The 27783-nt window shown below is 44.6% G+C and overlaps 1 protein-coding gene across 1 annotated transcript in view; it reads right to left on the reverse strand.

Moving 5' to 3' along the window:
• LOC144695446 (E3 ubiquitin-protein ligase TRIM39-like) overlaps positions 1-12301 on the reverse strand; it is a 74984-nt gene extending 62683 nt beyond the window's left edge. The window contains exons 1-5 of the mRNA XM_078566332.1: positions 11849-12301; positions 11663-11758; positions 11336-11569; positions 10240-10262; positions 6276-6394 (exon numbers count right to left, since the gene is read on the reverse strand). Of these exons, the coding sequence (XP_078422458.1) occupies positions 6276-6394; positions 10240-10262; positions 11336-11569; positions 11663-11758; positions 11849-12256 (880 nt within the window). The 5' untranslated portion in view covers positions 12257-12301. The remainder of the gene's footprint in view (positions 1-6275; positions 6395-10239; positions 10263-11335; positions 11570-11662; positions 11759-11848) is intronic.
• Between the last annotated feature and the right edge of the window lie 15482 nt (positions 12302-27783).

Here is a 27783-nt window from a genome sequence, read left to right on the forward strand (position 1 = left end):
AACATTGTACCATTATTTGAAAAGGTTGTGAGGCATTGGCCAGAAAATGATAGGCTGGTCAGCCTGAGTTCAGTTGTGGGCAAATTATTGGAATCAATTCTGAGAGGCAGGATTAAGTGTCCCTTAGAAAGGCATTGATTAATCAGGGATAGCCAGCATGGTTGTGTAGGGGAAGATCATGTCTTACTTAATCGAAATTTTTGAGGAACCAACAAGGAGGATGGATGAGGGTAGTGGAGCAGATGTTGTCTACATGGATTTTAGTGAGGCATTTGACAAGGTCCCACTTCACAGACTGGTCAGGAAAGTGAGATCACATGGGGCACAGGGAAGGTGGCGAGTTGGATCAAAAATTGGCTCAGCAACAGGAAATAAAAGGTCATGGTCGATAGATAATCTTGCAAATGGAAAATGGTTTCCAGTGGTGTTTGACAGGGCTCAGTGTTGGAGCCCTTGCTTCTTGTTGCATATATTCATGGTTTGGACGTAAATGTGGGAGGTATGATTGGGAAATTTGCTGATGACACAAACATTTTCCATGTAGTTGGAAGTGAAGAGGTTAGCTGTTATCCCCAGGATGATATCAATGGTTTTGTTGAGAGGGTAAATTGAATTCAATCCAGATAAGTGTGAGTGATGCATTTGGGGTGGGGCTGAGGAAGTGAGAGACGTTAGTGTGCATGCGCATATCCTGGAAGGCGGCAGTACAGATGGGTACAGTGGTCAAGAAACCATATGGAATGCTTTTGTTTATTGGATGAGGTATTGAAGTCCAAGGCAAGGACATTGTAATGGAACTGTATCAGGTGCTGGTTACCACAGGGCACAGGCGTAAGGTGATTGATAAAAGTATTAGAGGGGAAATGAGCAAAATATTTTTCACCCAGAGGGTGATGGGCATCTGGAAGTCTTGGCCTGGTTGGTGATTTAGGCTGAAATGCTCAACTCATTTGAAAGATAACTGCATCTGCACCTGAAGTGCTGTATCCTGCACAGCTATGTACCAGGAGCTGGAAATTGGGATTAAAATGAGAGGCTAGTTTATTTGTTCTTTGGCTGGCGCAGGCACAATGGGCTGAATGGCCTCTTACTGTGCCATAACTTTTCTATCATTCAATGGTTGCAAACCTTTTATGTGAGGCCTACTGCCACCCTTGATAATGGAGATAAAGTAGACGAGCAGGCCACCAAAATCTCCACGTGCAGTCTGACAAAGGATTTAGGCAAATGCACAAACATCTCTTCAATCTTACACCCAAATCCCTCTTGCAGTCACGAATAATGTGCAGCCTGTGGTTTTCTACTGTTAAGAAGACAGTGTAGAGCTTCAGTCTCTTAGCTTTGAAACTGCATCCGTGCCACTCACATAGCAGATTTAACTCTGATTGAGTACTCATGGCAACCACCACATCTCACATCAGGGCAACAGCTGCAGGTGAAACAATGACCTAGATGATCCATCTTGGTCTCCTTCCAACATCGCCAATGACGTAAATGCCAGTCTTTAGCTGATGCAACTGACTCCACATGATCACAAGTAATGGATGAACTCACTGGATACAGCAAAGGCAATAACAACATCCCAGCTGTAGTACTGAAGATTTTATCTTCAAAATTAGTGACACCCATAGCCAAGTTGTTCCAGTCGAGTTACAACACAGGCATCTGTCCGACAATGTGGGAAATTGCCCAAGTATATCCTGTCCATAAAAAGCAGGACAAATGCAATGTCGACAATCACCGATCCAACAGCCTACTCTCAATCTTCAGGCAAGTGGTAGAATGTGATGTTGACAATGACATCAAGTGGCACTTACACAGCAATAAAATGCTTATAATCCTCTGTTTGCGTTCCACCAGAGCCACTTGACATCGAATCAGTTTGATAAAAATGAAATAAAGATGGGCAGGTGATGTGTTGCAGTTGCAGCAGGTGGGGACCGGACGCTACCCGTCTGATTTACGGCAACCACATCTGCAGTAAGTGTCTGCAGCTTGAGGAACCTCAGGTCCGAGCTGATCCACTGGAATCCGTGATTTGGACAGTGCAATGCATTGGAGAGGGGTAAAGATACCAGCACATTTTGTTCCAGGAGGCAAAGACATCCTTAGGTATTTCCGATTTGTTTAGTGGTCAGAGAAAGGGAAGAAAATCAGGTAAGAAAGCCCAGCTCTTGCAATTGTCTAACTGGTTGAAAGCCCTTGCACCTTATGTGGACGACAGCATAAATGCAGGGAGGAAGGGCAAACTGACTATGGCACAGTGGTGCAGGAAGCTATCCCAATGCCAAAAGGAATGTCATTGTAGTAGGGGACAGGTAAGTTAGGGGGATAGAAACTCTTCACTTCAGGCAAGTGCATGCATTCCAAAGGCTGTTTTGCCTGTCCTGTGCCAGAGTCAAAATAATCCTCTCAGGGCTGGTGAGGAACTTGGAGTGGGAGGAAAAGCATCCAGTTCTTATAGTCCCTGTGGATATCCATATTGGTAGGACTAAGAAAGAGGTTCTACTGAGAGAGTATGTGCAGTTAGGCACTAAATTCAAAGGTAATAATCTCTGCCTGAGGCCTCAGCTCATTGGCATGGAGTGAATACGATCAGAGAGATGAATGTGTGGCTCAAAGATTGGTGTTGGAAAAATGTGTTTCAATTCATGGGGCACTGGCAGCAACGCTTGGGAAAAAGGGAGCTATACTATTAGAATGGCCTTCACTTGAACCATGCTGGAACCCGTGTCCTGGCAAATTGTATGACTACGGCTGTGGAGAGGACTTTAACCTAAAGAGTGGGGCGGGGGGGAGGAAGTGTTCATGTGCGGTGAGCTTTTGAACATTGAAGAAAAAGGACAAGGCAATAGTGCAGGATAGAATTGCAGGTAATGATAAACAGAGTGCAACAGGAAGCGATAAAGCTTACAAACATAAGAGTATACCAGCCAATAAGGTCAGGGTAGGGGAAAATTGTCCAAAGACCAAAATAACAGCTCCTTATCAGAATGCACACAGAATTCGTATCAAGATGCATGAATTGATAGCACAATAGAAATAAATTATTATATGATGGCCTTTACTGAGATATGGCTGCAGAGTGTCCACAGCTGGGACCTGAATATTCAAGGGTATGTGACATTTTGGAAGGGCAGGAGGAAAGGAAAAAGAGATCGGGTAGCTCTGTTAATAAGGAACGTGATCAGTACAGTTGTGAGAAAGTATTTTGTTTTCGAGGATCAAAAGGTTGTAACAATTTGGGTGGAGATAAGAAACACCAAGGGAAAGAAATCATTAATGGGAGTGGTTTATATGCCTCCTGAAAGTAGCTAAGCTGTAGGACAGAGTGTAACTCAAAAAATAATGGGAGCTTGTAAGAAGGATACTGCAATAACTGTAGGCGGTTGTAATTTTCATACAGTTTGGTTGAATCAGATTGGAAAAGGAAGACTGAGGAATGAGTTTGTAGATTGTATTTGGGACAGATTCTTTGAACAATATGCTCCTGAACCAACCAGGGAACAGGCTATTTTACACCTGGTAATATCCAACGAGACAGGATTAATAAATGACCTCATGGTAAAAGATCCTCTAGTTAAGAGAAATCACAATAACATAGAATTTCACATTCAGTTTGAGGATGGGCAATTTATGTCTGAAACTCATGCCTTAAACTTAAATGCAGGCAATTACAAGGGTATGAAGACAGTGTTGGCTAAAATGGGCAGGGAAAATAGATTAAAGGCAAGTTGGTAGAGAAGCAGTGGCAGACATTTAAGGGGATATTTCATAACTCTCAACAAAAATACATTCCATTGAGAAAGAAAGGCTCAACAAACAGAGTGTACCATTTGTGGCTGACTTAGCAAGGTGATGGTAGCATCAAATTGAGATAAAAGATGTACAATGCTGCAATGATTATTGGTAGGCCAGAAAATTTGGAAAATTTTAGAAACCAGCAAAGATTGACTAAAAAACTGAGGGAGAAATTGGAGTATGAGAGGAAACTTGCAAAAAACCTAAAGACAGACAGTAAAAGCTTCTCCACATACATAAAAAAGAGTAGCGATAGTGAGTGTGGGCCCCTTAGAGGGTGAGACTGGGGAATCGATAATGGGAAACCAGGAAATGGCAGATGCATTGAACAAGTATTCTTCATAGTAGAAGGCACAAGAAGCATCCCAAGAATAGTAGGGGAACAAAGGCAAAAAGGAGAGAGGAATTTGAAACAATCAAGATCACTAGAGAAAAAGTAGGAGGAAAATAATGGGACTAAAGGCTGACAAGAAACTTGGACCTGATGACTTGCATAGTTGGGTTTGTGAGGCAGTGACTGCAGAGATAATGGATTCACTGTTTGCAAACTTCCAAAATTCTCTCGTCTCTGGGAAGGTCACAATGGACTGGCAAGCCATGAATGTAACACCACTGTTCAAGAAAGGAGGGAGACAGAAATCAGTGAACTATAGGCTAGTTAATCTAATATCTGTCATTGGGAAAATGCAGGAAACCATTATTTAAAAGTTAGTAGCAGGATATTTAGAAATCATTACATTATTAGGCAGAGTCAACATAGTTTTGTGAAAGGGAAATCATGTTTGACAAATTTATTAGAGCACTTTAATGATGCAACAAGCAGGATGGATAATTGGGAACCAGTAGATGTAGTGTATTTTGATTTCCAAATGGCATTAGATAAAGTATCAATAAAAATTTACTGCAGAAGATAAGTGTTAGGGATGATACAATCGCATTGATAGAGGATTGGATAATGAGCAGGTACAGAGATTCAGGATGAATGGTTCATTTTCAATTTGGCAAACTGTAACTGGTGGAGTGCCCCTAGAATCAATGCTTGGGCCTCAACTAATTACAGTTTATAGACAAGACATATCAAAAGGACTGACTATATTTCAGCCAAATTTGCTGATGATGCAATAGGTAGGAATGCTAGTTGTGATGATGGATCAAAATTGTCTGCAAAGGAATATGGAAAGATGAAATAAGTGGGAAAAATTGGCAGCTGGAGTATAATGTGGGAAAATGTAAGGTAGTCCACTTTGTCAGTAAGAAGTAAAAAATAGAATATTATTTAAATGGAGAGAAGTTGCAGAACGCTGGAGTACAGGGGTATCTTATATATTAATTACAAAGGTGAGCACAAAAACAGAAGTATTAGGAGCAGGAGTAAGCCATTCAATAAGATTGTGGTTGATCTAATTGTGGCATCAGCTCCACTTTCCTTCTACCTCCCCATGCAGGTACAGAAAGTAATTAGGAAGCAAATGGAATGTAGGCCTTAATTGAAAGGGAGATGGAGTCTAATAGTGGGGAACTCTTGATATAGTGGCACAGGTCAATGGTGAGAGTAACAGTACAGTTTGGGTGTCGGTTAACTCAGCTGGCTGGACGGCTGGTTTGTGATGCAGACTGATGCAACAGTACAATTCCTGTACTGGCTGAGGTCATCCATGAAGGCCCTGCCTTCTCAACCTCACCCCACACCCGAGGCGTGGTGACCCTGAGGTTAAACTCACCACCAGTCATCTCTCTCTAATGAGAGCACAGCCAATGGTCCTCTGGGACTATGGTGACTTTCACTTCACAGTTTTCGTTAACTTACTTAAGGGAGTTATATTTATGTCTTAGAAGCAGTTCAGGGAAGGTTGGCTAGGCTGATTCCTGGGAGGAAGGAGTTGTCTGATGATGAAAGGTTGAACAGTTTAAGCCTATACTCCTGAAGTTTAGAAAAATGAGAGGTGATCTTATTGAAATATCTGTGATTCTGAGGGAGCTTGATAGGGCAGATAGTGGGAGGATGGTTCCTCTTGTGGGGGTATCTAGAAGCAGTGGATCTAGTTTAAAAATCAGGGGTCTGTCTCCCTTTTAAAATAGAGATGAGAAGGAATTTCTTCTCTTCGAGGGATGTTACTTTTTGGAATTCTGTTCCACAGACTGCAATGGAGACGAGGCTGTTGTATAGACTCAGGGCTGAATTAGACAGATTTTTGAGCGACAGTGGAACTAAGGGCTATAGGGAACAGGAAAAAAGGGCAGTTAAAGCCACAGTTAGATGAGTCATGATCTTATCGAATGGTGGAACAGGTTTAATGGGCCAAATGGCTCCTGCTGCTCCTATTTCTTATGATCTTATGATGATCATACGACCACAACCCCTCACTGGAGGGACATTGGATTTCCTGTTTCCCCCACATCCCTGGAACTTTGGAACCCATTTAGTTCCTTCACAACTTGAATTATAGTTAGGAAAATTAATATAAAAGTTTTACCAGGGTTAATGGAATTGATCATTTCCCTCCAAGCTGTGTACTGTAAAGGTCCTTTGAACTTTCTGAAAGACAGGGCCGCAGCATCTGCTACTGAGAATATCTGATTCTTATCACTAATCCTGTAAATATTAAAGAATTGATAGTATAAATTCATTCCATTTGAGCATTTTAGACATGATTTAAATGGTACACCAACATTCATATCTTTCAGCATTTTTCATATTAGAACAAATGTGATAGAAAGTAAAGTTTGTCTCTATAACTGAGTAAAAGATAACTTTGAAATGCAAGGGCAGAGGATGGAAACACTCACGTCCTGCAAAAGGCCCACAGCCTGATAACAAATTAGTTGCCAGTATATCACAAATCACAGGAGAAGGTAAACATTTAGCCTGTCCACTTGCTCTATTACAAACAAAGCCTGTAGAATAAAAGCAAAGGCTGAAAACATGAACCCAACTCTCCAAGACACCTGCGCTCCTCTATTTCTGGCCAATTGAATATCCCTGATTTTAATCGGTCCACCATTGGCAGCTGGACCTTCATATGCCGAGGCCCTGAGCTCTGAAATTCCTTCCCTAAACCTTTCTGCCTCTCTACTTCTCTTTCTTCCTTTAAGATGTTTTAAAACGTCCGTCATCTTTGGTATTAATATCTCCTTGTGGCTTGGTGCCAATATTGCTTTATATCTTAAAACACGTTTCTGCTGTTGCGTTGATATTTTTTTCATTCATTCATGGGATGTGGGCTTCACTGGATAACCCAGCATTTATTGCCCATCCCTAACTGCCCCTTTAGAAGGTGGTCGTGAGCTACCTTCTTGAACCCCTGCAGTCCAAGTTGTCTAGATACACCCATAGTGCTGTAAGGGAGAGCGTTCCAGGAATTTGACCCAGTGACAGTGAAGGAACTATGATATAGTTCCAAGTCAGGATGGTGAGTGGCTTGGAGGGGAGCTTCCAATTAGTGGTGCTCCCACACATCTGCCCGTGTCTTTCTAGATGGTAGCAGTCGTAGATTTGGAAGGTTTTTGGCTAAGGAGGCATGGTGAGTTCCTTCAGTGTATCTAATAGATGGTACGCACTGCTGCCACTGTGCATTGGTGGTGGAGAGAGTTAATGATTGTGGATGGGGTGTCAGTCAAGTGGGCTGAATTGTCCTGGATGATATCAAACTTTTTGAATGTTATTGGAGCCATACTCATCCAGGCAAGTGGAAAGTATTCATCATGCTCCTCACATGTGGCTTGTAGGTGATGGGCAGGCTGCGTTACTCATCGCAGGATTCCTAGTCTCTGACTTGTGCTTGTAACCATTGTATTTATATACCTAGTCCAGTTCAGTTTGTGCTTAATGGTTCAATGGTAACCCTCAGGATGTTGATAGTGGGGGATTCAGTAATGGTGATAGCAAGCAATGGAATATCAAGGGGCGATGGTTAGATTCTCTCATGTTGGCGATAGCCATTGCCTGGCACTTGTGTGGGGAAAATGTTACTTGCCAGTTGTCAGCCCAAGCCTGGATATTGTTTAGGTCTTGCTGAATTTGGACATGGACTGCTTCAGGATCTGAGGAGTCACAAATGGTGCTGAACATCGTTCAATCATCAGAGAACATCCCCACTTCTGACCTTATGATGGAAGGAAGGTCAATGATGAAGCAGTTGATGATGGTTGGGCATAAGACTATGCCCTGAAGAATTCCTGCAGTGATGTCCTGGAACTGAGATAATTGACCTCCAACAACCACGACCATCTTCTTTCGTGATAGTTATGACTCCAAACAGTGAAGAGTTTTCCTCCGAATACTATTGACTCCAGTTTTGCTAGGGTTCCTTGATGCCACACTCGGTCAAATGATGTAATGTTCAGTCACTCTCACCTCACCTCTGGAGTTCAGCTCTACTGTCCATGCTTGAACCAAGACTGTAATGAGGTCAGGAGCTGAGTAACCCTGGGAGAACGCAGACTGAGTGTCAGAGAGAAGGTTATTGCTTAGTAAGTGCCACTTGATAGCAATGTTGAAGACCCCTTCCCTCACTTCACTGATGATCAAGAGTAGACCTACAGGGCAGTGCTGGGCCAGGTTAGATTTGTCCTGCTTTTTGTGTACATGATATACCTGGGCAATTTTCCACATTGCCGAGTACATGCCAGTGTTATAGTTGTCCTGGAACTGCTTGGCTAGGGGTGCAATATGTCCCGGAGCACAAGCCTTTAGTACTATTGCCAGAATATTGTCAAGCCCCATAGCCTTTGCAGTATCCAGTGCCTTCAGCCATTTCTTCATATCATGTGGAGTGAATCAAATTGGCTGAAGACAGGCATCTGTGATGCTGCGGACTTCTGGAGAAGGGCAAGCTGGGTCATCCACTGGGCACATCTGGCTGAAGATGGTTGCAAATACTTCAGACTTAATCTTTTGCACTGATGTGCAGGGCTCCCCATCATTGAGGGTGGGGGTATTTTGGACCCTTCTCCTTACGTTAGTCGATTAATTGTCCACCGCCATGCAACGCTGGATGTAGCAGGACTGCAGAGCTTTGATCTGATCCGTTGGTTGTGGGATCGCTTATCTCTGTCTATTCATTGCTGCTTACGCTATTTGACATGCAAGGAGCTCTGAGTTGTAGCTTCACCATGTTGACACCTTTTTAGGCATGCATGGTGCTGCTCTTGGCATGCCCTCCTGCGCTCTTCATTGAACCAGGGTTAATTCCTTGGCTTGGTGATGATAGTCGAGTGCAGGGTATGCTGAGCCATGAGGTCGCAGAGTGTGGCTGAGTACAAATCTGCTGCTGCTGATGGCCAACAGTGCCTCATGGATGCCCAGTTTTGAATGAGGGTATCCTCAATGTGAAGGCAGGAGTTCATCTCCATAACAACTGTGTGATGGTCACTCCTACTGCTGCAGTCATGGACAGATGCATGTGCGGTAGGCAGATTGTTGAGGATGAGGTCACGTATGTTTTCACCCTCTTGTTGGTTCCCTCACCACCTGCCACATACCCAGTCTAGCAGCTATGGCCTTTGGGATATAGCCAGCTCGGCCAGTAGTTGCGCTTTTAAAAAAAAAAATCATTCATGAGATGTGGGCATCGCTGTCTAGGCCAACATTTACTGCCCATCACTAATTGCCCTTGAAAAGTTGGTGGTGAGCTGCCTTCTTGAACTTCTGCAGCCCATGTAGTGTGGGTACACCCACAGTGCTGTAAGGGAGGGAGTTGCATTAACGAGTCACTCTTGGTGATGGTCATTGATGTGCCCCATCCAGTGTATATCCTGCACCCTTGCAACTCTCAGTGCTTCCTCCAAGTGGCGTTTAACATGGAGGAGTACTGATTCATCAGCTGAGGAGTGGGTGGGGCGGTTCGCAAATGGGTTGGTACGTGGTCATCAGCAGGATGTTTCCTTGCCCATATTTCACCCGATGCCATGAAACTTCATCGGGTCCCGAGTCGATGTTAAGTACTCCCAAGGCAACTCCCTCCAAACTTTATACCACAGTGCCGCCACCTCTGCTGGGTCTGTCTTGTCGGTGTTAAGGATACAGGTCAAGGTTCTATACTGGAATCAAAATAAAACCCGTTCCCACTTTAACATGTGACTGTCTCGGTTTGGTCAGGAGCCTTGCAGGGACATGGATGGTGTGGCTCTCTCAGGGTCAGTCGGATGGTCACAGCCGCACGAACAGCAGTCTGCAGCCTGCAAGTGAGTACTTCAGGACTGCATGGCATCTTGTAATTTAATACAATCATGTAGACCAGTTATAAGAAATCTAATTTAATATCTGCAATAAAACATGTCATCATAGCAAAAGACTAGAACTTAAACCATAAGCAGAGTTATTGTCGCCCGATGAACGGCACTTTAATGTTGCGATGGTAACTAGAAAAGAAATTCATAACAAAACCTTTGAGTTATTTTACCAAATTGTGCAGAGTTTCAGTAGAGAGCATGTCCTACCTTCTCTTCCGACAAGCTTCCTCCTGAAATAAATGAATCACGAACAGTGAGGAGCATTGTAACAGAATTAGAAACATAGAAAGTTTACGGCACAGAAAGAGGCCAGTCGGCCCATCCTGTCTGCGCCAGATGAAAAACAAGCCACCCAGCCTCATCGCACTTTGCATCATTTGATCCACAGCCCTGCAGGTTACAGCACTTGATGTTACTATCCAGACAGCTTCTAAATGAGTTGAGGGTTTCTGCCTCTACTAATCTTACAAGCAGTGACTTCCAGATCCCACAACCTTCTGGGTGTAATTTTTTTTCCTCATATTCCCTCTTATCTTTCTATGCACTTTAAATCTGTGCCCCCTCGTCACTCACCTCTCTGGTAAGTAAACAAGCCCTTCCCCACCAACTCTATCAGGCCCCTCACAATTCAGTACATCTCAAATCTCCTCACAGCCTCCTCTGTCCCAGGGAGAACAGCCACAGCCTTTCCATTCGTTCCTCATAGCTGCAATTTTCTAGTCTTGGTAACATCCTTGTAAATCTCCTCTGTACCCTCTCTAACTCAATTACACCCTTTCTGTCATGAGGTAACCAGAATTGCACACATTTCGTGAGGACATAAACAGGGCAGCTGGTGAAACTCAAAGCATGTTAGATTAAACACGGGAGTGTAAAGTGATGCATTTTGGACGGAAGGTTGTGGAGAGTCAAATAAACTGGAACTCAACATCAGTCCCGCTCACAGACACAGTGACTCTCACACACCGCACCAGACAGACCCACACACTCACAACATGAACTGTAGCTGGATTACAATGGGCGGTCCAGGAGAAAATTAAACTTGGCAACACGGAAATAATCACAAAGCAAGTGTGAAGATCAAGAGGACTCATTCTCTGGAGGTTACAGGTATTCTCGGGAATCTGCAGACAATGTGGAAGCCGATTATTTCGGGGAGACCGCAGAACTGCCACGAAACAGACGGAAATTTGTTTAACTCAGTTTTTATTTATTCAGTAAATTCTATATTTATTCCACAGGTATCAGTTACTTTGTCACTGTGTGAAGTTTCATTGAACTGACCCGCAATATATTCCCTCACCTTTAAAAATATCAACTCGTCCTTTTGCTCCATCTGTTTCTGCAACTTTGAGAGCTTCTCCTCAATAGAATTTAAATTCTCCTCAATCTCTCGAAGGTTTTTCTCCATTATTTCTAGAATCCTCTCCTCTTCTTCCCTGAGATCTCTGAGTAGTCGCTGCTCTTTCTCAGTGAGAATCTGGTGCATTTTAGTGAACTCGGATGTGATGTGGGTCTGCAGACTGCTCGACTGTTCCTACCAAATGAAATGTGAAACATAATTAATGTCCCGCGATAAAGGGAGCAAAACTGACCGAGATCCCAGAAAACCAGAACAGGGAGACCTTACCCTGACTTCGGAAATCTTCCGCTTCTGTTTCTGTTCCGTTTCTCGAACCGCTGATTTCTTCTGTGTGAGAGAATCTAAGGAAGGTTTCAGCTTATCCTGGGATTGGGAGAGAAAATCACAGAATTGAAGTTTTCGACCATGAAAATGTGATAAAACTATCAGCTTAGAAAATATATCCCCTTTTACCTTGTAGATTTCAACAGCTTCTATAATTGGTAGGAAGCCGTGCTCTCTGTGTTCCCGCGAATCTCTACAAATCACACAGATCAATTTCTTGTCAGTTTCACAAAACAGCTTCAGTTCTTCCTGATGTTCCTCACAGTGAAGTTTACTTTTCTTCTCTTTCGGATCCAGCTTTAATTTTCGAGCTTTCTCGGCCAGATTCGCTAAGGCCCGATTTGCCCTGAGGCTTCTTTCCGGAAACTCCTCTCTACATTCCGGGCAGGAGTTTATCTCCTTTTCCCAACACTGGGTGATACAGGAGCAGCAGAAGTTATGTCCACAGTCCAGTGAAACCGGATCAGTGAAGAAATCAAGACAAATGGGACAAATTGCCTCCTCGGTCAAACTCTGGACCTGTTCTCTGGAAGCCATGTTCACACTCAGCACTTCCTGATTCAAACCACTTTCAGTTTCGATGTTGCTGCCGCTCACCCTCAGTTCAGCTTTTTCCCTATAAAGTTCACTGCGATCCTCAGGGAATTATTATTCCATCGTGGTCTATGTCCTTGCAACTTTCACACAGGAGAGTAAAAATAACACGCCTAGTCTAAAGGGGGAAAAGCAAAGTTAAAGCACGGAGGGGAATAATTGAAACCTGTCGAGGGCGGTTTGGGCTCCAATGGATAGTTGACAGTGGAGAGAGGGAGAGGGAGGGAGAGATCGGCGAGATCGAGATTCCATTGCACTTTTCTCCAGTCTGAACTCGCTGCCGATTACAAACCCTCTGGTGAAACAAGGTGTGAGATCCAGATCCTTAAAAGGCGTTCCTGATTGCAGTCGCTCACACTTAGGCAAAAAGTACCATAACTTCAAGAAAGCATTTCGAGTGATAGATACAGAGAATTTAGAGGGTTCGACCTGTCAAGTTACTTTATATTTTCTAAAAGAAAATTTTGCGTTTTAATAGCGCCTTTCGCAGCCGCTGGACGTCCCAGCGCGCTTTGAAACAGAGGAAGTACTTTAGAAGGGGAGTCACTGGTGTCACGTTGGAAAATACATCAGTCAACATGAGAACAAGTCTGAGTTCTGTCCCGAAGCATCTGGAGTGAGACTCGATCCCACCACTTTCTGATTCAGAGCTAAAAAAAATACCAACGAGCCACAGCTGACAGATGGCACTAAAACGAGACTTTTGTTCATCTGTTTCTGGAATGTTCCTTTGCAGGAGTGTGGAGAAATGAAGCCGTGGATTTACTGGCGAGGGCGTCTCCTCCCAGGTAACTCTGTGGCACAGACCCCTTTGCTTCATGGATCCTTCCCAGGGACACCTCAACCGATGCAGGAAAGCTTTAGCCTGACATATTTCCCCCAATATTGGGAAGAATTTCTCCATATGGCGATTGGTCACAATGTGAAACTCGCTGCCACATGATGTGGCTAAGGTCGAGAGCATTAATCCATTGACAAGGAGGCTTGAAATCCAAGATGTTTCTATGCAGAATGTATTTGGAGTTTCTTTGTAAATGCTTGAGAAAATAAGATTTAAATTCGGAAATAGAAAAAAAAATATTCAAACTCCGCCTCGGGGATTTTGAGCTCTGTGCATTCATGTCTCAGGCAGTGCTGCCCTCCCAGTCCCTGATAAAGAGGAAGGACATCACAGAGTGTGGGGACAGGGCTGTGGGACAGGCCAATGGAAAATGGGAGGGGATCAAACGGCATCCAATTGGGAATGAAGAGCTTCCCCCGGCACTCGTGCTACGGCAGCAAGGTAAACAACAGGCTATTGAAGTTTTGAGATACATCAGGATTATAAACAGCGTTAAAATTTGACCGAGGTCATTCAGGAGTGAAATGTTGAAGCAACCTTTCGCCTCCAAGAGTCGGGGAAATGTGGAATTGTCTCTCCACTAAGGGGGAATATTGGGAATAATGTAATTTTCCAGGGTATCAAAACATACAGAGCTGAGGCGGATAAATGGAGTTGAGGGACATGTCAGTCATATCTAATCGAAAGGTGGAAGGGATTCAGGCGGCTGAACGTTCCAATCCTGTTCCTCTCTCCCTCCGACAGTCTGAGACCTTCCAATGAGATATTCAAGTGGGAGTTTCGGATCCCACGGTAAAGTGGAGCAGGGGAGTTCTCCCGGTGTCCTGGACAACATTCCTCTCTCAACCAACACCACCAAGGACGATTAACCCGTAATTCATCCAATTTCCTTTCTGTAGGGTCGTGCTGGGTGTAATATGACTCATTCATTTCCCTACAAAATGGCGATTACTGCAATTGCGAGAAATGCATTTCAGGTGCAGTCAGTTTCTAGGATGGGTTCAGACTCTATGTGAACGTCTCTTTTATTCATACAAAGTGCAGCACTGCCACCTGCTGACAGAATATCAGTTCCGAAGAAGGGCCTTGGAAACATAGAAAATAAGAGCTGGACAAAAACAGAATTACCTGGAAAAACTCAGCCGGTCTGGCAGCATCGGTGGAGAAGAAATCAGTTAACGTTTCGAGTCCTCACGACCCTTCGGCAGAACTGAAGTATAGTTAGGAGAGAGGTGAAATATAAGCTGGTCTAAGGTGGGGGGCGGGGGGAGAGAGAAGTTGAGGGTGGGGTGGTTGTGGCGATAAGCAAGCAGTGATAGGAGCAGATAATCAAAAGATGTAACAGACAAAAGGATCAAAGAGGTGTTGAAGATGGTGATATTATCTAAGAAAAGTGCTAATTAAGAATGGAAGGCAGGATACTCAAGGTACAGCTCTAGTGGGGGTGGGGTGGAAAGACTAACAAAGTTTTAGTTTTAGATTTAAAAATAATGGAAATAGGTGGGAAAAGAAGAATCTATATAAATTATTGAGAAAAAAAAAGGGGGAGGGGAGAGAAACGGGGTGGGGATGGGGGGAGGGGGAGTTTAAGATCTAAAGTTGTTGAATTCAATATTCAGCCTGGAAGACTGTAAAGTGCCTAGTCGGAAGATGAGGTGCCATTCCTTCAGTTTGCGTTGGGCTTCACTGGAACAATGCAGCAAGCCAAGGACAGACATGTGGGCAAGAGAACAGGGTGGAGTGTTAAAATGGCAAGCGACAGGGAGGTTTGGGTCTTTCTTGCAGACAGACCACTGGTGTTCTGCAAAGCGGTCGCCCAGTTTGCGTTTGGTCTCTCCAATGTAGAGGAGACCGCATTGGGAGCAACGAATGCGGTAGACTAAGTTAGGGGAAATGCAAGTGAATTGCTGCTTCACTTGAAAGGAGTGTTTGGGCCCTTGGACGGTGTGGAGAGAGGAAGTGAAGGGGCAGGTGTTGCATCTTCTGCGTGGGCATGCGGAGATGCCATAGGTGGGGGTTGAGGAGTAGGGGGTGATGGAGGAGTGGATTTATATAGATTCTTCTTTTCCCACCTATTTCCATTATTTTTAAATAATATATTATAAAAAATAGAATAAAAAATTCCTGACATGTCCCTTCATGTGGCAATGTCACATGAGTTGGGACATGTCCATAAGTTTTTTAAAAAACTTTAATAAAATATTTTAAAACCTACATGTAACCTTATCCCGCCCGTGGATGAGTTTTCATGTTTTTTCTTGTTCCCACCGTGGCTTCTGGCCTGCCCGCCAGCCTTAAGGTTGGACGGGCAGGTCCATTAATTAGTTTAATTACTCTGTCAATGGCCTCAATTAGCCATTGACAGTTCAGTGGACGCGCAGCTGATTTTGCTGAGCTCCCGCCTACCTGAAAATTTAAATGGGGCACGGTGAAGTCAGGAGTTCCACCCGCTCGCCGCTGGGAAAGTCCTGCCCAAGGTCGACTGTGCTTTTTGCATCACAACAGTGACTACATTTCAAAAGTATTTAATTGGCTGTCAAGCACTTTGGGAGCACTGAAGCTGCGAAATACATTTTATAAATGAGTCATTTTTATTTCTTCCATCACTTTATTGATGGGAGATAGGAGGCTGATAGGTCAGTAAATGCCACTTGCCTGAATTAAGCTTTCAGAACAAAACAATTTGCACAACATTGCACTGAATGAACTGGCATATGATAAATGAAAATGAAGTGGTATATTAACAGATTTAAACAACCAAATACAAAACTAAATCTTAAACTAGGATGTCAAACTCACTTTCTTTGGTGGGCCTGATCCAATATATTGCCAAATGTTATTAAAATAGAAATGAAAGGTGAACTATATCAGTATTTATTTACATTTAGATCTGCAATAATTCAATATTGAATATTACTGAAGCCTTTCATCTTACACTCCTCAGGACAAACTCAAGAATGCCAAATTTCAAACAATCACAACAATTATACCACAGGGGAAGAGGCTGCAGGATGAGATGGGGAAGTGGGGGTATGCCAGGGTTTGTGTGGGGGCACCAGGTGATCTGTGCAAGCGACTCAAGATGGTGAGGGCTGAGGAGGAAGTCTCCAGAGCAGATAAGGCCAGATGGAGATGTGAGGGTTTGTAAAAGAGTGAGTAGTGGTGTGCCTTGAGCTGGCAGCGAGTGAGATGCCAGTGCATGTATGATGGGCTTGAGTGTGTGGGTTCAGAGCGATGAGATGGTTTCCATTCCCGGGCAGGATGTGTGAGATCATTCATCTTTTATCTGCATTGGATGGCCAACCTCTTCTGTGCAGCATTGACTCTGATCAACAGTGCCATCGTCCACCAAACTGGGGTGGTAATATTGCTGCCCTTCCTGTGGCCGGAGGAAAGGTAGAGTACATCACGGCGGGCCCCCATGGCGTCTAAAAGGCACTCAAGAGACACATCACTAAACCTGGGGGCTGCAGTCTTCTTGCCTTTCAGGGCCAGGTCTTACCTGCAGCTGTCCTGGGCTGGAAGCACTGAGAGATGTGCGTGTGGCTGTACTTTGAATGTGGTGCCTGGCGTGATGAAGCGGCGAGGTGATGGCGTGGTGGGCGAATCAGAACCCACCCGCCATCGGAAAGGCCCTTTTCCCGGTAATGCATAGTTAAATGTGGCAGGTTTGTGATGATATGTGATAAGAAGCCACCATTGCGGCTGGCAGGTAAAACATTGTTTTTCCCTCCCGCTACCACACTTGGTGCAACTCTGGGACAATTCCGCCCATTGACTTTGAGAAAGCAACAGGGAACTCTAAGCTCCCAAGCTGCCGGGTAATTCAGAAAAGCACAAAGCTTGAACCTATTCCTTTTGTTTGCAGAGAACGGATCTCTATTTATGAAAATGTGTTGCTTTTAACAAGCATAATTGAGCCACATTATGAGCTCGATTGTTATCGTAATTTGGTCCTTAGAGTAGCTATTAGCACATTCAGGATTGCTCAGTAAGTGCTGCCCAATCACGGAATCACGTCGGACAGTTTTGTAAGTGTGGGCTGGTTGAGTGCGGTCTGTACTCTGCCTATTCTGAGTAACCAAAGGAACAGGCTGTTTGATTCCATCAGCTAATCGCTGCGACATATATGGCATCCATAACTATCTCACAGCAGCACTGCAGTTCATCTCTGACATCTCTTAGCTTGAATCAATGCATCAAAATTTGGAGCAAAATTATTGGGCTGAGGCTTGAACTGGGTAAACCCCTTGAAACGATGGAACGTTTTGTTCCAACCACTAACCACGGAAGTGAATTCCACAGCCTCACCGTTCTGTGTAGAAAAGTTTCTCTTGATTCCTGTTCCAAATCTCATACATTTAATTTTGTACCTATGGCTCTTTGTGTTGACCGCTCACTGAAAATAGCCTGCTGCTGTCTACCCCATCCCATTTTCGCGTAGCTAGAATTTCATTACGCAATATTCTACAGGCTGAGTATCTGTTATCCGAAATCCTCGGGGCCAATCGCGTTTCGGATTTCAAATCATTTCGATTTTCGGGATGCCATATATCGGACTGGGCCTACTTGCATTACAATGGTCCAAGCCTAACTTGAATAAAATGGCTAGAAAAATAGATGTATCACTGAATATTAAATGCAGGCTACCTGTAATAGTACACGCCCATGGCACCGTCTGCAATTCAGCTTGAAGGAGAGGGTTCAGAGTGTCAATGTTCTCTCCTGGGAGGCATTCTTGAATAGTTTCCCCAGCTTCATTTGCCTCATCAACACTGGCTCTTCCTTCATAAGTTTGCCTTCTGATTGACGTTATTTCTTGCTCACTTATAATTGCACGTTGTTCGAGTGCATCTATCAACCTCTCACACATATCCACTATAGGCATTTTCTCTACTGGGTTCACTCATCAACACTGTATTTATCAAGTTGATCTTGATGTAACACCATTCCTACAACAAAAACAGAATTACCTGGAAAAACTCAGCAGGTCTGGCAGCATCTGCGGAGAAGAAATCAGTTAACGTTTCAAGCCTTCATGGCCCTTCGGCAGAACTGAAGCATAGTTAGAAGAAGGGAGAAATATAAATTGGTTTAAGGTGGTGGGGGGGGGTGGGGGTGGGGTGGGGGGCGGAGAGAGAGACATTGAGGGTGTGGTGATTGTGGAGATGAGCAGATAATCATTCCTACAATCTCCCTGTCAGTCGAAGAATGCACAGTGGCATCATTGTTAACGGTGTTAAACACTTCCTCAATATCCTCAGCCTCCAGTATATTCACACATTCCATTCATATGCATCTTGAACAATCAAGGAGCTAGTTTACCAGAATTTTTTCCCTTGTTCAGATGAAAATCTTCAAAGTCTTTCTCAATATTATCATTTCAATGAACACTGTTGGAGGCCAAACTTGTACCAGCGTTGGTCGGTGTCTTTATCAATAAGGCAACACACATTAGCAGAAGCATAGTTGGTGTCAGGGGGAGCTGGTGGCATAGTGGTATTGTCACAGGACTAATACTCTAGTCACCCAAGGCAATTGTCTGGGGACCCAGGTTTAAATCCCACCAAGGCAGATGGTGAAATTTGAGTACAATCATTGTGTGGAATTTAAAGTCTGATAATAACCATGAAACCATTGCTGATTGTTGTAAAAACCCATCTGGTTCACTAATGCCCTTTCAGAAAGCAAATCTGCTGTCCTCACCTGGCCTACATGTGACCCTGAACAAGGACATTAAATGCTGGTGTAATCAGTGATGCCTACATACATGAATAATTTTTAAAAGCCTGTAAACTCCTTTTGGAAGCCTTCCACCCCCCAGGCCTCTGTCATAGCGCCAAATATACTATTCAAGAAGGAGTCTTTATATTTACATTTCATGATCCGAAAATTGCCTTGGTCCATTGACTGAGTTAATGACGTTACTTTGGGGGAAAAGTAAACAGCGAAAACATTGTTCTTCACCAAGAGTTCAGCAGGAGGATGTGCTTAACCATTGTCCAGGAGCAACATGATTTCCCAGCTACCCAAAGTGCCTTTGGTACAAAGTGGTTGTGAAACCAATCAAAAAACAAGTCCCTGGTTACCCTCATTGGCAGAATAATGAACAGGTAATGTCCGATTACTCTTGAAGCATCTGGGACATTTGCTCTTCCCAATTAGAGACAATTTACATCAGCAGTCAGCCTGTTCTTAGCATCCTTAACACCTGTTGGTGCATTCTCCTCAGCCGCTGTTAGCATTTTCCTCGGGGTGTATCACCAGAACAGAGGCGCGTGTTGATCGCTAAAACAATTGGGGAGGGTGTGGTTACATGGGGCCAGAGATAGCAGTCAAAGATGAGGCTGTGATGCAAGGATCAGTGGATGGGTGCAGAAGCCGGGAGGAGGCAACATTCAGTCACAGGCATTCAACGTTTTGAGAGGCACTGGTGGAATTTTCCCCACAATCAGTCCGCCTCTGAATGACAGTCAGTAGCCCTGAATAAAACTACTCCGCAGGAACATGGGCCTAGCGTTTTGACATCCTTTCCCTTTGCCCAGGATGCTTCATTTTTGTCACATCATTGTCCCCCTGGGAAGCTGATTTGTCAGTCAAACCCAACTCTCAGATTCACATCGCAATGCTGGTTATAATCCAGCATCTTTTTGGTAATTGTCCCGGGTTACTAGCTCAAAATGACCTGACGTGGTTCCTCTTAATGTGGACCTGTGCTGAGATTTAGGTGAGAAAGGGATTCAGTGTCAGTGTGAAAGGCTGATGAGTCAGATGGAGTTCAGCATCTGTGTGAACTGGGTCCAGAGGAGATAGTATACTTGGAGTAACTCGTGAGCTAATTTTGGATAAGCGTTATTTGCTGATAGTAGAAATGTCACTTTCTCTCTCCCATTTCTAAAAAATCTTAAATCTGATGACTCAAAAGCATAAAAGGGATTAAAATAGCTAATTATTTTCTGGGAGACAATCTCCAAGACCCCAAGGAAATGCATCACCAATCTTCCACATTTGAGTTTCCTGTTCATGCTTTTGTTTATTTATAGTTTCTTAGAACATACATACGAATTAGGAGCAGGAGTAGGCCACTCAGCCCTCCGAGCCTCCACCACCATTCAATAAGATCGTGGCTGATCTGGTTGTAACCTCAACCTCATATTCCTGCCTACCCCCGATAACCTTTCACCTCTTTATTATTCAAGAATCTATCCAGCTCTGCCTTAAAAATATTCAAAGGCTCTGCTTCTACCGTCTTTTGATGAAGAGAGTTCCAAAAACACTAAGCCATCTGAGAGAAAAAAAATTCTCCTCGTCTCTGTCTTAAATGGGTGACCCCTTATTTTTAAACAGTGACCCCCGAGTTCTAGGTTCTCCCACAAGAGGAAACATCCTCTCCACATACACCCTGTCAAGACCCCTCAGGATCTTAAAGGTTTCAATAAGTCACCTCTTAATATCCTGAATTCCAGTGGATACAAGCCTAACCTCTCCGGCCTTTCCTCATAAGACAGCCCTCCCATTCCTGACATTAGTCTAGTAAATCTTCTCTGAAATGCTTTTACAACATTCGTTAAATAAGGAGACCAGCACCGTGCACAATACTCCAGATATGGTCTAACCAATGCTCTGTAAAACTGAAGCATAACCTCCCTACTTTTGTAATCATTTACCCTCACAATAAATGATAACATTCTATTAGCTTTCCTAATTAACTGCTGTAACTGCATACTAACCTTTTGTGATCCATGCACTAGGACGCCCAGATCCCTCTGAAGCTCAGAGCTCTGCAATCTCTCACCATTTTGATAATAAGCTTTTTTTATTCTTCCTGCCAAAATGAATAATTTCACATTTGCCCACACCATACTCCATTTGCCAGATCTTTGCCCACTTAACCTATCTATGTTACTTTGTAGCCTCATTACATCCTCTTCACAATTTACTTTCCTGCCTATCTTTGTGTCATTAGCAAATTTACCATCCATTCCTTTGGTCCCTTCATCCAAGTCATTTATATAAATTGAGGCCCCAGTACTGATCTCTGTGGCACACCACTCATCACATCCTGCCAAGCAAAAAAAGGCCCATTTATGAAAACTCTCTGATTCCTGTTAGCTGGCCAATCTTCTATTCTTGCCAGTATGTTACACCCTACACCATGAGCTTTTATTTTCTTGCATAACCTTCGATGTGGCACTTTATCAAATGCCTTCTAGAATCTAAGTACAGTACATCCACCGGTTCCCCTTTATCCACGGCACATGTGACTCCTTCAAAAAACTCCAATAAATTGGATAAACATGATTTCCCTTTTGCAAAACCATGTTGACTCTGTCTGATTGCCTTGAATTTTTCAAAGTGCCCTGCTATAACATCTTTAGTGATAGCTTGTAACATTTCCCCCATGACAGATGCTAGGCTAACTGGCCTATGGTTCCCTGCTTTATCCTGAATACAGGAGTTATATTTACTATTTCCCAATCTACTGGAACCTTCCACGAATCTAGAGAATTTTGGAAAATTAAAACCAGTGCATCAACTATCTCACTAGCCACTTCCTTCAAGGTCAGACTGAAGTTCATCTGGACCTGGGGATTTGTCAGCCCGCAGCCCCAACAATTTGCTCAATACCACTTCCCTGGCGATTGTAATTTTCCCAAGTCCCTCCCTCCCTTCCATTTCCTGATTTACAGCTATTTCCAGGATTTTACTTGTCTCCTGTATAGTGAATACTGAAGCAAAATACCTGTTTAATTCAGTGCCATCTCCCTACTTTCCATTATCAATTCCCCAGACTCATTCTCTACAGGACCAGCACTCACTCTGTTAACACTTTTATTTAAATATATATAGAAATTCAAACTATCTGTCTTTATATTACTAGCTAGCTTTCCCACATACTCTAATTTTCCCTCCTTATTAATCTTTTTGTCATTCTTTGCTGTTCTTTATATTCTTTCCTATCTCCCGACCTGCCACACGTCTTTGCGTAAGTATATGTTTCTAAGTGAAGATGTTTCTTTATGTCATAAGTTACAAAACCTGTTTTCACGCAAGTGAAATGCTTTTGAGGATACGGCACTTTTGGATTTTGTACAAGTTTTGACACTGATTCAATGGGAGATAATGAACGAAGAGGTAAGACAACATTATTAATTTGCACGATGTTAGCCTAGTTAATAAGAGCGCATATCCATAAGACCATAAGACCATAAGACATAGGAGCAGAAATTAGGCCATTCGGCCCATCGAGTTGCTCCATCATTCAATCATGGCTGATAAGTTTCCCAACACCATTCTCCCGCCTTCTCCCCGTAACCTTTGATCCCCTTACCAATCAAGAACCTATCTATCTCAGTCTTAAATACACTCAACGACCTGCCTCCACAGCCATCTGTGGCAATGAATTGCATAGATTCACCACTCTCTGGCTAAATAAGTTTCTCCTCATCTCTGTTCTAAAAGGTCTTCCCTTTACTATGAGGCTGTGTCCTCGGATTCTAGTCTCTCCTACTAATGGAAACATCTTCCCCACGTACACTCTATCCACACCTTTCAGTATTCTGTAAGCTTCAATCAGATCCCCCCTCATCCTTCTAAACTCCATCAAATACAGACCCAGACTCCTCAAACGTTCCTCATTTGTTAAGTCTTTCATTCCTGGGATCGTTCTCGTGAACCTCCTCTGGACCCTCTCCAGTGCCAGAACATCCTTCCTGAGATACGGGGCCCAAAATTGCTCACAATATTCTAAATGTGGTCTGACCACATTTAAAGCCTCAGCAGCACATCCCAGCTTTTATATTTTAGTCATCTCGAAACAAATGCCAACATTGCATTTGCCTTCCTAACTACCAACTTAACATGCAAGTTAACCTTAAGAGAATCCTGGGCTAGGACTCCCAAGTCCCTTTGCATTCCAGATTTCTGAATTCTCTCCCCATTTAGAAAATAGTCTATGCCTCTATTCTTCCTACCAAAGTGCATGTCCTCACATTTCCCCACGTTATATTCCATCTGCCACTTCTTAGCCCATTCTCCTAACCTGTCCAAATCCTTCTGCAGCCTCCTCGCCTCCTCAATACTACCTGTACCTCCACCTACCTTTGTATCATATGCAAACGTAGCCAGGATGCCCTCAGTTCCTTCATCTAGATCATTAATGTATTAAGTAAAAGCTGTGGTCCCAACACTGACCACTGCTGAACTCCACTAGTTACCAGCCGCCATCCTGAGAAGGACCCGCTTCTCTCCCCCCTCTGCCTCCTGGCAGGAAGCCAATCTTCTATCCATGCTAGTACCTTTCCTCTAACACCATGGGCTCTTATCTTACTGAGCAGCCTCCTGTGCAGCACCTTGTCAAAGGCCTTCTGGAAGTCCAAGTAGATAACATCCATTGGCTCTCCTTTGTCTAACCTACTCGTTCCCTCCTCAAAGAATTCTAACAGATTTGTCAGGCATGACCTCCCCTTGATGAAACCATGCTGACTTTGCCCTATTTTACCATGCACTTCCAAGTATTCTGAAATCTCATCCTTAATAATGGACTCTAAAATCTTACCAATGACCGAGGTCAGGCTAATCGGCCTGTAATTTTGCCTCACTCCCTTCTTAAACAACCCGGAAATGAACTGCTGAACCCATGATCACAAAAACTCCATTCCTGTAACATTGTCCAGCTTTGCCCAGGCTTCAGCCCGACTGACAAACTCAGCCATCACTCTGACTCCAGTCCTGACTATTCCAATGTTCTCATCGCCAGTAACCCGCCCACCGCCCAACATAAACTTCAGTTCATCTGTAACTCTACCGCTTATATCCCATCTCTTGCCAAGTCCCTGTTACACATCATCCCCGTCCTCACTAGTCTACAGGGGAACAAAGCGAGTGGCCTGTCAGATCCTCATTCAAACGGAATCTCTGTCTCTGCTTCCCGCCACACTTACAGACACTAGTCCTTGTATATGGGAGCTAATGGCAGCGGCCTTCCTTTGCCTATCTTATCTAAACCTGTCATAATCTTGTCCACCTCTATTAGACCCAACTTCGCTCCAGGGAGAACAAGCCTAGCTTCTCCAACCTAACCTCAAAACCAGTGGGGGTTAACCCCAGGGGCCACCCAGCAATTCAAAGAGAAATTTGGGCGGCACAGAGGGGTGGGACCAGAAAGGAAGGGAGAAAAAAACTTTCTCTTTTTGAAAAAAAATATTGAAGGAAACAAACTGAGTGAAGCGTTGACAATGCCTTGGGAACAGGCCGGGACTGTTTTGCCGTGAGGGTGCCTGAATTTTGGAGAGAGCAGATGAGGAGTCAGCCTGAGAGGTGAGGGAGTGGCGCCACCAAATGGAGAATATCCATACTGCAGGCAGTATTCCCTCAGTGAGTTTGAGCGAGTCTGCCTCACACCCCATCACCCCCACAACCACACCGTGACTGCCAATAAACTCCCTGCCGTGTCCCCATTAACATTATCCTGAACCCCAATTATCCCCGGTGCCCTAAATAACATTATCCTGAACCCCAATAACCCCTGCCCCCAATAACATTAATCTCAACCTCAATAACCCCCGTTCCCACTATCGTTACCCTGAACCCCTATAACCCCCCGTCCCAACTAACATTATCCTGAAACCCAATAACACCCCCCACCACGCCGTCCCCACTAACATTATCCTGAACCCCAATAACACCCCCACGCCGTCCGCACTAACATTATTCTGAACCCCAATAACCCCCGTCCCCAATAACATTACCCTGAACCCCAAAAACACCCCTGTCCCCACTAACATATTCCAGAACCCCAACAATCATCCCTGTGTCACCACGAACATTATCCTGAACGCCAATAACCCCCACATAAACCCTAATATTGGACCTTCCTAATAATCTCCTCAGATCCTCCCCATGGCTTTAATAGCCTCTACTGGAGACAACAAACTACATCAAGAACAACAGAAAATGCTGGAAAATCTCAGCAAGCCTGGAAGAATCTGTGGAGAGACAGACAGAGTTAATGTTTCGAGTCCCTGTGATACCTCTTCAGAGCTTTATTTGGCTTTTAAAATAAACAAAATTTTTGCGACTCCAAAAACCTCCTCATCAACCTTACCCCAACCACCAATTTCTGAATGGTGCTCCAAGTGGGAGAGTCTGGAGAAACCGCTAATGCCTGATGAACTGACTAAGGCCCTTGAGTCCTTCGAGAAGAGTAAGACTCCCGGAAGTGACGGATTATCGGCTGAGTTGTATTTGGCTTTATGGGACTGGATCGGCCCAGACCTACTAAAAGTATATGAGAGTATGCTCCTGGCCGGAAGCATGTGAGGATCCACGAGGAAAGGCATCATCACCCTCATCTACAAGCACAAGGGGGAAAGGGAGGACATTATAAGTTGGCGACTCATCTCACTGTTGAATGTGGACTATAAGATTCTATCCAAGGTCATCGCCAATTGGGTCAAGTCTGCTCTGGAGTTGGTGATTCACCCTGACCAGTCCTGTGCTGTGCACGGCAGGAAGACCTCTGACAGCCTTGCGCTGCTCAGTGATACGATTACCTATGTGCAGGACAGGGGTGTGGATACCTGCCTCATCAGCCTGGATCAGGAGACGGCCTTTGACAGAATATCGCACACCTACATGGTGGATATGCTCTCCAAAATGAGGTTTGGGGAGGGAATTTACAACTAGATCCAACTGCTCTACACTAACATCAGTAGCGCAGTCTCAAATCAATGGGTGGGAATCAGAAAGCTTTCCAATTAAATCTGGAGTCAGGCAGGGCTGCCTTCTCTCCCCTGTCCTGTTTGTGTGTTGCATAGCACCCTTTGCTGAGTCCACCTGGAACGGTCTGGGCATAAGAGGAGTGACGATCCCAGGCAGTGGAGGCACTCAGTTCAAAGCTTCCCTGTACATGGACGATGTCACCGTCTTCTGCTCGGGTCCGCTCTACCTGCGCAGACCGATAAACATCTGCGACCAGTTTGAACTGGCCTCGGGAGCCAAGGTAAATCATGGGAAGAGCGAGGCCATTGTCTTTGGGAATTGGGCTGACTGATCCTTTGTCCCCTTCACTATCAGGTCAGATGGCCTGAAGGTGCTGGGGATATGGTTCGGAGGGACCGGGGCATCTGTTAGAAACTGGAAGGAGCGAGTGTCGATGGTGGAAAGAAAACTGGGCATGTGGGAGCGACGCCCCCTCTCCATTGCGGGTAAGAACTTGGTCATCAGGTGTGAGACACACTCGCTGTTGCTGCACGTGGCGCAGGTCTGGCCCATTCCGGACTCCTGCGCGATGGCGATCACCCTAACCATCTTTCGCTTTATCTGCAGGTCGAAAATGGATCGTGTCTGCAGGGATGCGATGTACAAGCCTCTAGATAAGGGGGATAAAACGTGCCCAACCTTGCCCTCATCCTGATCCTGGTGTGCGGCTGCATCAAGCTGTGCGTAGACCCTTGGTACGCAAACACCAAGTATCACTACGTGCTGAGGTTCTACCGGTCCCCAGTGTTGCAAAGGATGGGTCTGGCCACGCTGCCGCGGAATGCTCCAAGTAGTTGGACCGTGCCATACCACCTGTCCCTCGTGGAATTATTTACGCAGCGAAACACCTTTGACCACAAGTCCATCAGGCAGTGGTCGGCACATAATGTTTTAGAGGCCCTGCGGGAAAAGGAGATGGTGGATCCTGTCGGATTGTTCCCTGAGCAAACTGTCAAAGTCATTTGGCAGAATGCCTCATTGCCAGACCTTTCCAACAAGCCCCAAGATGCCTCCCTGTGAGATCCTTCCTACACGCCAGGAGTCTCACCCGCTCTGCACCTTGCCCTCGAGGTGGCTGTTGGGGGGGAAGAGACCGTTGTTCACCTCCTTGTGGATTGTGCCTTTGCAAAGAAGGTCTGGAGAGAGGTGCAGTGGTTGAGGTTCATCCCGAGCAGTGCTGTGACACAGGACTCTGTGCTCTATGGGCTATTCCCAGGGACACAGACCGAGACAAACACCAACTGCAGCTGGAGAATCATCAACTCGGTGAAAGACGCTCTTTGGTCTGCACGAAGCCTGTTGGTCTTCCAGTGCAAAGAGTTGTCCCCGACTGAGTGTTGCAGACTGGCACATTCCAAGGTCCAGGACTATGAGCTGAGAGACACACTAAAGCTTGGAGCAGCCGCCGCAAAGGCCCAATGGGGAAAGGTCACTGTCGAAGACCTTTCTGTCAGAGTGAACCGAGAGACTGGGAATTTTATAGACCCCTCGTGCTGTACGGCTCACATTGAACGTATGCAGTGAATACTAAAGTTATCATAATTGTATTGAAGCAGCTCAGAGTACAACAGGATGTATGTTGATAACTCCAATACCATTGCACTGTCTGACTGTCGGTAATGACCATATTGAAATGACTGTAATCTTAATTGATTGTACTGAAGCAGCTCGTGATCCATGTCTAAAAGTTGAATTTGATTGCACTTTTTGTGATGGCGATTTAGAAATGCTTTGTAACGTTCTTCCAGATATTTTACGATTAAAGTATATTTGTCCAAAAAAGAGGTGGTTCTCCCAGGACGAGGTCAGCCCATTGCACTTGGAGTGTGCTGACACCTTCGATGTCCCCAAATGCAGGATTCTCCAC

Source organism: Cetorhinus maximus, chromosome 21, assembly GCF_964194155.1.
Source record: "Cetorhinus maximus chromosome 21, sCetMax3.hap1.1, whole genome shotgun sequence".
Lineage (NCBI taxonomy): Eukaryota > Metazoa > Chordata > Chondrichthyes > Lamniformes > Cetorhinidae > Cetorhinus > Cetorhinus maximus.